The 14,996-nt window shown below is 32.9% G+C and overlaps 2 protein-coding genes across 3 annotated transcripts; both read left to right on the top strand.

Moving 5' to 3' along the window:
* Positions 1 to 4,991: 4,991 nt before the first annotated feature.
* On the top strand, positions 4,992 to 6,043 carry LBD2 (LOB domain-containing protein 2). The gene is made up of 2 exons (XM_021425628.2): positions 4,992 to 5,604; positions 5,985 to 6,043. Exons 1-2 carry the CDS (start codon positions 4,992 to 4,994, stop codon positions 6,041 to 6,043), a joined length of 672 nt encoding a protein of 223 aa, XP_021281303.2.
* A 4,842-nt stretch (positions 6,044 to 10,885) lies between these two features.
* Positions 10,886 to 14,679, top strand: LOC110413816 (kinase C substrate, heavy chain-like protein). Of its 2 annotated transcripts, none has more exons than XM_021424791.2 (5): positions 10,886 to 11,106; positions 11,196 to 11,309; positions 12,245 to 12,292; positions 13,333 to 13,512; positions 14,372 to 14,679. In XM_021424791.2, the coding sequence occupies exons 1-5, from the start codon at positions 11,004 to 11,006 to the stop codon at positions 14,467 to 14,469; spliced, it is 543 nt and encodes a 180-aa protein (XP_021280466.1). In that variant the 5' UTR covers positions 10,886 to 11,003; the 3' UTR covers positions 14,470 to 14,679. The 2 variants fall into 2 exon arrangements, with proteins under 2 accessions (XP_021280466.1, XP_021280465.1); XM_021424790.2 differs by having other exon boundaries at positions 10,889 to 11,106; positions 12,245 to 12,340.
* Positions 14,680 to 14,996: the final 317 nt, after the last annotated feature.

The raw sequence follows: 14,996 nt of genomic DNA, 5'->3' as shown, positions 1-14,996 counted from the left end.
TAAAATGCTAAAATCTGAACCTAAAATCTCAAAGATCTAGCTACTTAAGCCCCCAAAATTTGTCAAAATAACTCTATATAATAGAGTATCAAGCACTGCCTTACAGAACGAGACAAATGGAAAAGTTCGTTAACTCATAAAATACTCTAAATCATAAATCGAAAATATAAAATAGGACTACACTCGCTAAAAGTAAACCACCAATATATGAGCAAAGTTAGAATAACATGCTTGTAATTTCATACTATCTAGAATCTGACCAACAATACGATCCTCAAACGTTCGCATTATGTCCTTCAGTGAGTTAATTGAAGCCTTCAACTCCAACATGTCTCTTTTATGCTTGCGCATAATCCGTTGCAACTGACATTTGGTGACTGCACCGTCATTAACTCTCATCGAATTGGTGAACTACAATAACAAAAATTACTATGTTATTCGATAATCATATATGGAATTGTTGAACATAAGCCATTAAAACTTTAATATCCTTACTGGTAGCTCATTAGCATTATGCGTCTGAGCAAGACCTGTCCATAATTAAAGAGCTCTCATCATGTCGATCAACTATAATAATAGAAATTCCTATTTTATTCGATAATCATATATGGAATTGTTAACACAAGCCATTAAAACTGTCCTCACCAATGGGTCATTAGCATTGTGCATTTGAACAAGACCTATCGGTGGTTGAGGAGTTTCATCACATCAGTCAATTGCGATAACAGAAATTACTGTGTTATTGGATAATCACATATGGAATTATTGAACATAATCCATAAGAACCATCCTTACATGCAGTTCATTGACATTGCCATGGTCGTCCCCTTCCTTTATCAACTTAAGGTCTAATAGCTTATCATCTCTAGAAGTGACTGTGTGCCTCCGTTTAACGAGACCAGCGGCTCTTTTCTCCTTTAGGTTTCTCTTCTTTTCCCTCGCACCTAAATCTTATTCCTTTTGATCCTCAATGTGTCTTATTGGCATGTACTGGTGACTTTCAAATAGGGGGCATTGATGTCCATACAATATTCTTGTGTGATCTCATCCAAGATGGGCTCTAAGGTTTCATATGCCTAAAACTGCAAAATAGGTATTTTGACAAATTTTATGATAATTATTATACAAATTCACAGCATAAATTAGTAGCTATTCACTCACTTGCTGAGATGACTCCAACCTCTCAACCGCCTTATAAAAGTCTTTTTGCTTTTGATTGCATTGCCATTTGCACATACATAGGTAGACATTGTCCTTCGGATTAGAAGAGCCAAATAATTTTCAAAAGGCAAGAATCGTTTCCATTTCCTAAAATTGCAAGTCAAATGTAACCATTATCTTACTGTAAATGATAAACGAGTGCAACCATAAAATATTATGTCAAAAAGAAACTTCAAAATGTTACGTGACAGTACCTGTATCACCCACGTAAATCTATAAATATTATAGCGTAAACAATTATTCTTCTGCAAGTTTGGGGCAGCCACTTCAAACCCCTTATATAGGTAGTCCTTAATCAACCTCCAAACATATTGACCCTATGGGAAGACATTCCAAGTGTCGATGTCCTCCAACAATGACAAGAGCCAAAGCGTCACCCATCTACAGCAGTCTTGAATAAATAAAATATTATTCGAGATCAAGACAAGTGCCATCTTGGTTGTGTCCCTTAGTCATTGAAAGTTGCCTCCTCAGAACGTATCAAGCAACGCCTGTAGCTTAACACTCTGCTGCCTATTCCAGTATCTTGCATGAATTTTATCGGGGAGCAACCTCGTACGGTCTTGTGAATACGTTGGGTAGTGGCCAAACTTGAGTCCAATGATAAGGCGGAACCCTTGCTTTGATACATGCGCATTGGACTTGCCAATGGCAAACCATAACTCATGGTCCATTAACTCTGTCTCGGTAATTTAACGAATCATGATGTTTTATAGGAGACCAACGCAAAAGTCACCTTGTGGATATATCTCTAATAGCATTCTGAAGCATGTACACTTAATTATATCGTATTCCTTTTTTTCTTGGAGAATCTTGTTCATATAATGTAGTTGCACCCACTTACAGTGGGTGTTAATGGAGACCTTGATTGCCCATTTCTCCCTCTGCTCAACAAGCAAAGTGTCAAGGTTATCATACTCTCAACTGCATCTGCAAAACATAGCACACATGCATGTGTGAGATAGACCAATAAACAATTAATCCATATTGTGTGACACTGTAGACTAAAGAAAGAAATAAATGTTGTTACACACCATGCATACCAAGTTAAATTTTATTGGACACTATGCATACCAAGTCAAATGTTGTTACACACTATGCATATCAAGTAAAATGTTGTTACACACTAAGCATATCAAGTAAAGTGTCGTTACACACTAAGCCTACTAACTCAAATGTTGTTACACACCAACACTAAGCCATGTCGTGACACTCCAATCATACGATGTCATGGCATGCCAAACCTACTATGTCATGACATGTCAACTATAATTATTGATTCATTACATGAACTACCCTAAAATACCCAATGTGGTGACACGTTAAGGACTTTGCGATTTATCCCTTAAACCCCATACAAAAGCTAAAAACCCCAAATCGGTTAACCTACTACATGCCAAATCAAAGACATTTTCATTCATGTTACACGATATGCAGACCCCCTTTAAAACTTTGGCATGACCATAAACCATGTCAGTAAAAATGTTGTAGTTCTCTCCACAATTCACCCAAAAACTATAAAACTAGGGATAAAACAACTAAAACAAATGCAAAAACACAAACATATCATAGTAACCCAGCAAAAAATTACCAAACAAAAGAAAGTTTTAATTGACAACTGACTGACCTTTTCACTGAAAATCGGCATTGTTGCTGTGATGTCGTTAAGTTTGCATAGAACAAAGTCAAACACTTTGGTCCCTTTGGATTCACATCTTCCTCATTTTGATTCACCACCGTATTAGGGATTTTGGCTTCACATCATTCTTTAAGCTTTGGATTCATCATGACCGGTTCCTCGCTCAGTTTAATATCAACCTTCTTGTACTATCTGAAACACAATTTCAACGGAACACAGTAATGCACATTTAACAACAAAACACTAAACCACATTATCAATCAATATGGCATTCAAATCACTAAACCCATAAAAAAATTGACATTCATTTACTGACTTACTATGTAATAATTGTAAACTTGTTCCAACACTTTCCTACCCCTGACTTTCAATCAAAAGATCATTCAATAGACCTGTCCTGTAATATGCATGGCATTTTTTGTTTACGACGATGTTCAAAATATCAGAAAAACCGTCTCCTACAATATAATTTTGTTTTGCACAAGCTTCTTGAAAAACAAATGGATGTTTTGCACAAAATTAAAAGGAACAAATTCTGTGCAGATTTGTTTTCCTCAATATGCGCGTGAAGGAGAGTGCGCGTCAATGAAGAGGTCTCATTAAGGGTATTTTTGTCTCAAAATCTCATCTCTTGGCTAAAAACAATTAAAATTATTTGAAGGGTTATTTTCAAGAACACCTTATATTTCAAGGCTTAAGAAAAATTTCACCTAAAAAAGATGCCTATTCTTGAGAATGATCATTCTTTGACCTAAAGCTGAACCATAAAGTAATATATTTGATCACCAGAAATAATCCTGAAATGAAATAAGCATTGAAGTAAACCAAACATGGTGTTGAAGTAGTAGTGATAGTGTGAATTTGGTTTCAATGCATGGTTTTGTTTGAACCTTGCAATTGTGAAGGATTAGGTGATCAAAGCTCAAAGTCTAAGCTAGGCCAATGCTTAATAATTATCTTCAGGCAAAATCAATAACTGTCTCTCTAACTTGCATCTCCAGTACAAGGCCAGCCGAAACTTACCAGCACATTTCATTTAAGTGAATCTGTCACTCCTTTAAATATGGGTATCACCATATACCTTCTAATCTAAAATTCTCTCTCTCTCTCTCTCTCTCTCTCTCTCTCTCCACTATATTGACTTAACATGTTTTATGATGTCCTTAATTTCATTTAAGGGATGGAGTTCCATCACAATTGATCAAGGCATCAATAGAAGTGATTTATAGATAAATATGATTTATGATGTTGAAATGTAACCTATTGTTGTCATTACAAGATCTGTGAATATCGTTCTTATAATTGACTATGTGATTCAAAGCCTTGCTAATGAGGTTTAAGAATAGGCACAACATTACCCTTTGAAGGGCGAATAAGAGAGATTTCTTTAACAAAGTTTTGCCGCTCATTCTAATCGTATGATTTGTATATTTCCCCTCATCCCTTGTGTACCGCCCACTAATTAATATTCAAGTCCGACACTATATATCCCTCACGTATTAATTTTTTACTTTTTGTTTTCTATTTTTTTTATTTACAAAAAAGATGAAAGTAAAATATAACAATATCAATCAAATAAGAACGTAATTGAAAGTATTTTAGGTTTGTTTTTCCTATAAAAATATGAAAAAGAAGTCTAGAATTATTCTTTCCTTTTAAAACAACTTGAATTGTTTATATAGTTATATCCACCTTCTTAATTAAATTAACTCTTATTCTTCATATGAGTCACCTAAACTCTAATAAACTCTTCCCCAGAACTCAATTGTTTTTCAATTAGACAATCTTTACGTGCACCTTAGACAAACACTTGGGTTGTTGCCCATCCTCTTCCCCTCCATATTATTTATGCACACATTCACTTTTCATTCCCTTCCAAAACAACTTTAAACAAGGTTTGTACATTACCTGGATGTCTTCCTCATTCTCCTTAATTAATTTAATGTCCACGAGTCTTTAGATAATTTTTTCTTGATTTAATTTCCTCCTTAATGTTATATATCTATATACACACATATTGAAGTTAGTTTATTGTGAGGTTGATGATGATAACATATGTAAAAGTTTGACTAGCTTGTAGTGTTTGTTAATAGTTTACTTTCATATTAATCGATCATCTTAAACAATTAGGATGCAAAGGAATAATAATAACGGTGTGGCAGCAGCAGGAGTACATCCAGCATGCGCTGCATGCAAGCATCAAAGGAAGAAATGCGATGAAAATTGCATTCTGGCACCTTATTTCCCAGCGGATAGGAGTCGAGAATTTCAGGCGGTGCACAAAGTTTTCGGTGTTAGCAATGCAACAAAAATAGTGCGCAATGCAAATACTGAAGAAGATCGAAAAAGGGTTGCTGATTCATTGATTTGGGAGGCCTTTTGTAGGCAAAAGGATCCGGTGTTAGGGCCCTACGGAGAGTATAGGAAAATTTATGAAGAGCTCACGTTGTATAAAAGCCAAAACCAAATGATGCTCCTGCAAGTACAAGGGCGAGATGAAGAGGCTGCTGCTGCTGCTGCTGCGTTCAAAATGCCTCCTGCTGTTACAGAATGGAACAACAATGGTAATAAGAGAATTGATGTTAAAGGAGCTTTTAACAATCCTGCATTGCGCTACGATCATGGAGATTCTCTTGTTCATTTCACCACATACGGCTACCCTTCACACTCAGACAAACCTTCAGTGCAAGAAAAAGGCATCCACAATGCTACTACCCTTGTTCCACTGCAATACTACCCTTCAGGTAACTTATTCTCATTTCCAGAGGAAAACTACGAGTACCCCACCTCATCATGTCGTTTAATTTCTAGGATTTTAGTTGTATTCTCTCCATTATATAGCTGTATTAGAAACACAATTACTTTCATAATCTTTCATGACCAAGCTTACAATATTCCATATACCTATCTGCCTAGCTATAATTATATGTATTAACTAATATTTCCATACAAAGGTTTTCTCCATGATAGTAGCACCCCCAACTTAATTTCTTAATCTTTAAATATTCCAAGAAAAATTCTAGCTAATCGGAATGGTCTAGACACTAGACTAAACTAATTAATTAGGAAAGTTGGAACCCAAATTCATTTCTAAATTAGATTCCTCTTTTGTTCTTTCCTTCAGATGTAGGTCATATCAGTGGCAGGACACTGGAAAGCACAAGATGGGATAACATACTATAGTTCTTAATTTCTTGGATTGGAGAAGACCGCACCGTTGGAAAGTAAATTAAATTTAGCATGCCATGCATGCAGATGTGATTGAAGTTCTTATTTATATATCTTCAGCTGAGTTAAAGTTGAATATTCCTTTTTGGTTTGATCTCTCAATTTGTCCTTTAACCGTCGAATACTTCCTCAAAAATTGGCCTTGGTTGTATTCGAGTGATTATTCCCAGAATTCGTTCATTATAAAGTAAGATGGATGCTTTATGTGTGTGGGTGCGTGTTTGTGTTTGAGAATGTGTGTGCATGCAATACCGGCCCCAAGGGTAAAGCCACCAAAGCAGTGGCTTTAGCTTCAAATTTTCATAGATCTCTTAATTTTATAATAATATAATTAATTATATTAAAAATATATAAAAATTAAGATAATTATTAAAATATTTATCTATTCTCTTAGATTTAATAAATATCTTTTTACTCTCTCTTTCACATCCTTATTAATTCTCTCATTTCCCATTTTAAGGTCAAGATAATTGAAATTCTCAACTTCTTCTCAGAGGAAAGAATTACTTATTGTCATATTTATCCCATGTAAAAAATAATAGTTTCTAAAAAAGTTTGTATTTGATGCAGCATTAGTGTATAAATTTAATTCATTATCATTTAATCAAATACTATCATCTTATTATTAAATAAATTTAAAAGTCAAAAATATTTAAAAATAAATACTCTTATTTTTAAAATATTTATTTTAAAAAAATTTTAAATTTTTATTTCTATGTATTTATAAAGTGACACTCAAAGATCAAAAATATTTCAAGAAAGATTAAATAGATTGACTATATTGTTAATTAAAATAAAATATTAGAAGAACTTGAAAATAAAAGTTTAATTAAAAATTTTACATCTCAAAAAACAAATAAAATTTTTTTCTTAACGTCAATAAAAAAAAAAGCATCATTTGAATATTTCACTTTATGCTTTTAAAGTTATTGAATTGTCTGTGTGTGCATTTAAATAAAGACACTTTCAGAAGGCTTTCTTAAGGTAATAGTTTCCCACTAGGATGTAGATGAACTCTTGGTAACCTTATCTCTAGGATACCATGCCTATAAAATAATGAATCAAAGATTGAATTTATGAGATTCTCTTGAAGACACTTGAACCTGTTTCAATTTTTGTTTTTTTGAAAGCAAGATGAAAGTATTTTAGAATGATTGATTGTCGTTTGTTGTTGTAAGGGCTATTAGGGAGTATATTTTATAGGCTTCAAATGGTGTTTTTGACACCCATTCGTGAATGAATATATTTCTTCCCAAATATTACATTACAGTCTTTAAGAATGAAAAGCCAATCTCAAATGTTCAAAAAATTCAAATTTGTTAGTGATTAATCAAAGTTCATCGATAACTCATATTGCCATAAATTTAGTCACATTAATCAATTAATTGATCAACTAATTTGCTTTTAAAAACTTTAGACCACCAGCTAATAGCAATACTCCATTAACTTGTTGGGCCAACACTTGATTTCTGTGTTGCTTTAACTTATTAACATTAGACCTTAATTTGATGCATTTTCTCCATTCTTTCTCTTTCCAATTTCCAATGATTTTATAAATTAAAAATAAACTTAAAAATAATATGAAACCAAAAACTTATTAAGTTTTTTGGTTAATTTCTCCAAGATTTAAGTTGACTTATCAACCTTGTTTTTACTATGGAGCCCGGAATACAATCACCTGATCGAAAAACACTATCTTGCCACAACCCATCATACCATTTTCTCTTTGTTTGTTGTTCTTGATAAAAGATGTTCTATGTTCTATATTTTTTTTCCTATGAAAATTCATTTTACTAAGTGTTAAGAGAGATAGATAGAGAGAGGGTCGATTTTTGCTATACTGGTATGAAACCCCAAATATTAATAAAATGTTAAAATAGTAACTCAGCTTGGTGAGCATGTAAATTTGTGATTTCTAATGATATTTTCGAACGTGTACAATATAGAAATTTGTATTTTGATTACCAAATGAATTTATCTAAAATATGGGACTTAGAGAGGGTCAAATGCCTTGGTTCTAGTCTTGAAAACTGCATTCTAGACCAAAAGTATATATACCAATCTATAAAGTATTGATACTTGCAACCCAAAAATGCATTTGATGAACGAAGTATCGATACTCGATGAACAACTATCAATACCTTCAAATCTAGAATAAAAGTGTTGATAGTTACTCCAAAAGTATTGATACCTCTATCGTAAATTGAAAAAAATAAAGGTAAGATATAGACTTTTCCTTAATATTTTAAAACCCTAAAACCTTAAATTTTTTTTCAAAACAACAAAAGCACATTCTCTCTCTTGTCTCAACCTTTCTTTTCTCTCAACTCTCTCCCATCATTTGCAAGCATTTTCAAGCATTTGAAAATCGTACCTAAGTTCAAATTTTGATTCTAAAGGCTTCTGGAGATAAGGTTTTCTCATTTTAAATATCTAAACTTTGGATTTTGATTTTAAGAATTTATATCTCATTAAAGATTCATTTCACTCTCAAAAACAAAGGTTTTTGAGTGCTTTTAGGTACTTTCAAGCTCACCAAGATAAATTTGCTCAAATCCCTAGCTAGTTGAAGTATGAATTCTTAGTTAGGTTAGATTTAGCCACTAATCATTGGATTAGATTAAGTAGTAAAGTTAGTAAAAGGATTGTTACTGATGAAGGTTATCCCTAAAGAATAAGGTATTAACAATGGATTACTATTGGATAGGTGCTATTAGAAAAGTTGGCGTTAGTTTTATTAGCTTTAAATTGATTATAGTTTTGAAATGACAAAAATGATTAAAATGGCTTGAATGAGTTTTGCACTTAAATTATTCATGTTAAAAACTCCCACGCATTTGCTTTTGAAATGTGTAAGTACTTAACATAGTTTTAAAGACATTAAACTTTTAAATCTATGAGTGTTTTGTCATCATTAAAAAAAGGGGATATTGTTGACACTATATGTTTTTATGATAAGAAAACATTCTTCATTCTTAAAGTCTAAATATGTTAATTGAGTGTGCAATGGTAAAATTGATATTTTAGTGTATATCTTACACCTTAAATACTCTAGGAAAAGTTTCAAGTTCAAAGAAAGCAATTCAAGCAAGTTAAAAGGCATTTTGTGAAGTTTAAATGATTAACATATCAATTTAATCGATCAATCAAGCTAAAAAAAAAGGATTCAGAACTTCAAAAAAGACTTTAATCGATTAACACAAGGTTTAATCAGTTAAAATAACATTGGAAGATACATTGAGACTACAGGAACAAGTTTAATTAATTAAAGAGGTACTGGAAGAGATGTTACAACAAAATTAATTAATTAACCATAGGGTTTAATCGATTAAAATTCAAACAGAAAGTATTTCATAGCTTCAAAGTGAAAATTCAAATTAGAGATGATCATTGAATGGCGTTAATTGAAGAAATTTGAATTCAGGAAGACTTTAATTAGCTAAAGGTCAGATTAATCGATTAAGGAGGAAATAGAAAGGTATTAATTGGTTAAAGTCGAGAGTAATCGCTTAACTTGTAGAGCAGTGAGATAGACAGAAAGATTTTAATCGATTAAAGCTCACTTTAATTGATTAAGTAAGCCAGTTGACCAAATTCAAAAAATCAGTGCAAGACAAAATAACGGGTAGATTATTTCTAACTGATTAAGGCTTTTTTGTCTTGCTTTTATCTGGTGCCCAAATATGCCTTAACTAGTTAAGGCTCCATGTTAATTAATTAATGGTTTTCTATTTTCACTAATCACTTTCTTCTTTCTTTTTTTAACTAATTAACCCATCTTCAAATTTAGCAAGAGTTTTGATTTACCTTTAATTAACAAATTTCTTAGACGAATTAAACTATATCCTACACACTTAAGTAGCGAAATTAGACATTAATAAATAAGGAATATTTTGTTATTATAAAAAACATATAGATTCAACACTAGTATGATTGGATTATGGTTTGATTACGTGCATGGGAAGCACTTCTAAACCATATCTGCATAGCAAGGTAACTAATCAACCTCAATTAAGAATCTATCAAGTATGCAAAAAGTAGCTTCCTTTTTCCTACTACACCGCGTGAACTCCCCGCATGCCATTGGTAAGTCCATTAAAGCTACCTCTTGTACAAAGTTGGCAAAAGCATTTGCAAATCTTGATACATTACATTTTCCCACCTTTTCCTCCTTACTCTTGATAGAGTTAAAGTCTCCATCCAAGGCACCACCACACATCACAATTTTGCAACTTACATAATAGCCTCAGCCAAAGCTCAACTCTTCTTGGTTCATTAGGCAGAGCGTAAACATTTAATAATCCACTAACTCTATCAATGACATGTAATTTTTATTAAGAATTTGCTCCTCCATCATAAAAAAATCTTCCCTCCTTGCCATAAGAAAGCCTCTTAACTAACTCTCCAACTCTACACTGATGCCTTTTATTTTATCTTTATCCCGAAGTGACTCAGACACATTCTGAAACTTTTTTTTTCAACTTTGTCTCTTGTAAAAACATTACTGTTGAATTCTCCTTATTTATAACCCTCCTTATAACTTTCTTTTTCTCCTTTGCACGCATCTCTAACATTCCTAGTTAAAACTTTCATAGTAACAACTAAACATTATATTATTTTACTTTGACAAACCCTTAAAAGAAGTCTCATAATAAAGGTTCTCCTAACAATTATTAAGCCTATGATTCGTTTAATACAAAAGAAATAAGAGTTTAATTAAATAAAGTGAAAATATTAAAATACGTATTCAATATTTGTAGTCTTAAAAAAATTTTAAAAAAAAATAACAGCAAAAGACCCATTGACCCTTGGGTCAAGTCCAAGCTGAAGAGGCGATTCGACGCTTCACCAAAAGACCCATTGCGGTGTGAGAGGAAACAAGGAATGGTGTTGAAGGCAATCCAGAAGTGTTTTCATGGAGACATCATGTGTTAGTTTGAAACACAGCTTCTCCGTTTGTGTTGTTGTCTCCTTTTTCCTGGTTGTTTCTTCTCTTCCCCTCGGTATCCACCCGCTAGGTATTCCAATTCCCAATTTCCATACCTAGTTTCTCACAACTCAATATATTCATCAGTCTTTTTTTTGTTTCTTTTTAATTTATAAATAGATGAGAAGTATTTCGCTGCGGAGGTTATCAAGTGTAAGGATGGGTCCAAATCATTTGACAGAGACCGCCTAAACGACAACTTCTGTGACTGCATTGACGGCACCGATGAGCCTGGTATTGCTCTCATCTGTCACAATTCGCAATCCAATGGCTTGGATTAAAGTTTGGTTCTATTCTTGGAGAAAGATTCTTTTTACTGTTTATCTGAGTTGCTAGTATTTGATTCCATCTCCAACTTAAACTGCAATTGCTTGCTTTGTAATTTGTGCTGGCGTGGTCTTTTTGGGATAGCTTAATGCAATTTAGTTAGCAGATTTTTTGATAATTGGTTGAATGGTAAAGCAGATTGCACCTTGACGATCCTATGCTGATTACTTTAGTTTTCGATAGTTTGGGTTTTATGAGAGCTTTCAAGTGCTAATTGATGAAATATCATTAACTACCATATCTGCTCAAACAAGAGAAAATAGGGATCATAACTGTGGAAAGCTTACATTTCAAAGATGAGTTGCTAGTAGGATCAAGGTCAACAGCCAAGCTACTGATACACAAGAGGTTAGGAACCTAGTTAAATATGTATCTATTTTGTCTGAAACTGTGGGTACATAAACCTCTTCTGTTAGAAGTGTTTCCATTAGCTGTTGTTGTTGCTTTCTCTCTCTTCAATGGAGCACAAAGTTATCCTTGTGTGTTTGTCTTAAGTACTGTATAACCTAGCTTATTGAAATTTACCATTTCTTAGGTTCATCATGATTTGAGTCAATCTTTCTTGTGACTGGTGTACCAAATGTTTTATCTTTGCACTAAAATTTGGTATCTTCATCAATTTTTGGTGCTGGAGTTGGGTACACTGTCTCAAATTATGCTTTCTAATGATATTGGTTGCATCAATTTAATTACTTAATTATGTGCGTTTTATCAATAGGGAAGTGCATTTGATATCTCTTTTCTGCAAAGATTGATTTGAACATTAGAAATAAATATTATTTTTCATTGCTTTTTGTTACTGATTTCATGAGTCCCTTGGCCTCCCTTTTTTGTTTGTGCAGGGACTTCAGCTTGCCCAGCAGGCAAATTTTACTGTAGGAATGTAGGAAGTATGCCTCAATTCATTTTTTCTTCTCGTGTCAATGATCGTTTTTGTGGTCAGTATTATTTGAACCTTTTTGATCTTCTTTATGATCTTACAACTGGTTAAGGTTGCAGTAATTCTTTTGTAAACATGGATGGGTAGTTCAGGCTAGAAACTAACAATGTTCCAGGAAATGTTTCATTTTTCATGGAATGGGATAGCTAGTGATTCTGATAATTGGAGTGGTTCTTTTGGGTTCCATGGTGGTGGATGTTATTGTAATAATTTTTAGGTTATTTCAATTCTACGGTTTAGGTCCTTCTACTCCAAATTTAATGAATTTAACCTCTATACTTTTGCTAAAAGTCAATTGAAGAAATAAAGTAATGATGTTAAACTTCTGTGGTTAAATTTGGTTGTGTGGCTTTTTTTAGTTGATAATTTGACATGTTGACCTGATTCTTTATCTACAAAAAAAGAAAAAAGAAACTTTATTTTTAATGTTAAATACTATTGTTATTAGAATTTAAAATATCAATTATTATTTAATTAAAATAAAATGTGATGTTTTTGAGACTGATATGCTTTGCGAAGTCAAAAGATTAATTCTCTTCAGCATGCTAGGTCATCAGCAAATGACACGTCATCCAAGTTAAAAGTATAATATTAACATTATTATCAATCGTCCTTAAATTGACTTTCATTAAAAGTGTAGGACTAAATTCATTAAAATTGGGAAAAAGAGTCAAACTATCAAATTGAGATAAAAGTACCAAATTCAAACTTCAACTTAATTTTTAATACTTTGAATTAAATTATTGGTTTAGCAGGAACAACTAGGATTGCATCTTTGCATGCCTTTTTGTGACTCATTCTTAAATTTTTATTTGTTTTAAGGACCAACTCTAGAACTAAAAACAAGTCTCCAACCAAATGCTCTAATGATGTTGACACTTTTTTACTACTAGTACTGATTCTTAATTTCTAAGGTTCTGAGACTGATATTCTAGTCTGTATGATTTTCCTTATTTTGATTGTTTGTTAAATAAATGCATCATCTATCAGACTGCTGTGACGGAAGTGATGAGTATGATGGTGGCATCATGTGTCCCAACACATGCATCATGGGTGGTAATGTCGAGTTCAAATCTGAAAGTTATATTTCTACGAGTAATCTGCCGTCTACTGAAGTGAAGCAAACGATGATTGGAATTAATTTGGAAGATTTGATTCAGACGCTTGCAGGTATTGAAAGTAATTCATGAAATTGAAATGGTCATCATCTATTTGTTAGACTTGAAAATCTCACTTCAAGTGTGTGTTTCAGTTTGTGTTTGAGTTTTGTTTCTTGTTAAGCTTCAATTAGGGAATGGCAGCAAGGTAGATATGGGGAGAATGCGCTCCCCGTACCTACCCTCACCCTTCATTCCCCTCCCTCATCCTTGCCTCTATGGATACGCCGTCCCCCAATCAACAATACTCAACATTTAAACTTAACATTTGAATGAACATTCAAACTAATATTTGAAGTCCTAAACTGCTATACTAACACGTGAAATTTATGATTTGAATTATTACATTTGACACTAAATAATGTAATTAAATAAGAATTAAATTAGCAGTAAATTAAAAAATATGCAGTACTGAAAAAGATTTATCAATTACGAATATTAACTAATACGGTATGTTGACTTTAAACATTTATTTTACTAGTTCAAATCTTGAAAAGTATAATGCATATTTAATACAGAATACAAATATCCGAGATGGGGTGGGCGTGGCATGGCAATGCAGTGAGGGGTAACCTCCTCCATCCCTTCATACACCTCCTGAAGGTGGGTTGCCAATTGGGACAAGTCTAATTAAGATATCTAGCTTCAACTTGTATTTTGATGGTGAGAAGAGTCCAATGTAGAAATGAGATGAGCTAGAGATGTGCTAATTAATTCCCGAAACTTTTTTAGGGTTTAGAACCTTTATCATTTTATCATCTTTCTGTTGGACTTGTAAATGTCATTTGGGGTGCATACTTTTGTTTATGTGATTTTTTTCTCTTCTGTTTAAAAGAAATTATGAACACTAACTTGGGCCTTGATGAATCTAGATTTGAAGATGATAATAATAGCAGAGGTGGCTCTTGGTTGTTTTCTGGTGGTTCAATTTTACAAGCGTGTCGGGTCTAAGAAAAGACGTTACCGATGAAGGAACCAACCATTGGTTCTCAATTTTATTTATGGTAATATTCTAGAATATCCTTTTCTTTTCTTTACTTTTTAATTTTCATTTCCTTATTACCTTGATCCTTACCGGAGCATGGTAGTGTATTCTTTAGAAGGTTTCCTTGAAGGCATATTGAGGAGTAAAGGGGGTATATATCTTTTTGTTTATAATATAACTATTGTAATTGACCTAGGCTTACAGAATTGAGATTGGATCATTGACGATGGTGTCTCAATTGCATACATTTTTATAGTGATTAAAAGGTGTACACAGAAAGAGTATACAACTTTGGTAGACGGCTGTTATACCGGCATCCTTGATATGTGAATTGACTATATATTTGGATACCAAGTATTAAATTCAGGAGCAAGACCTATTGAAGCCTGGACCATGGTTTTTTGGCATATGTACATGCAGGATGTGAATAGGCTCTTATATGGAATTTTCCTCCTAATCTTATATCTTAAGAGGGTAGATGCAATATTTAGTACGTAAAGAATAAAATCTAA

This window comes from Theobroma umbraticum, unplaced genomic scaffold (assembly GCF_002168275.2).
Source record: "Theobroma umbraticum cultivar Fairchild unplaced genomic scaffold, ASM216827v3 scaffold_4.1, whole genome shotgun sequence".
NCBI classification, from domain to species: domain Eukaryota; kingdom Viridiplantae; phylum Streptophyta; class Magnoliopsida; order Malvales; family Malvaceae; genus Theobroma; species Theobroma umbraticum.
The sequence above is the reverse complement of the archived record's forward strand: the minus strand, read 5'-3'. Positions and strand labels throughout refer to the sequence as shown.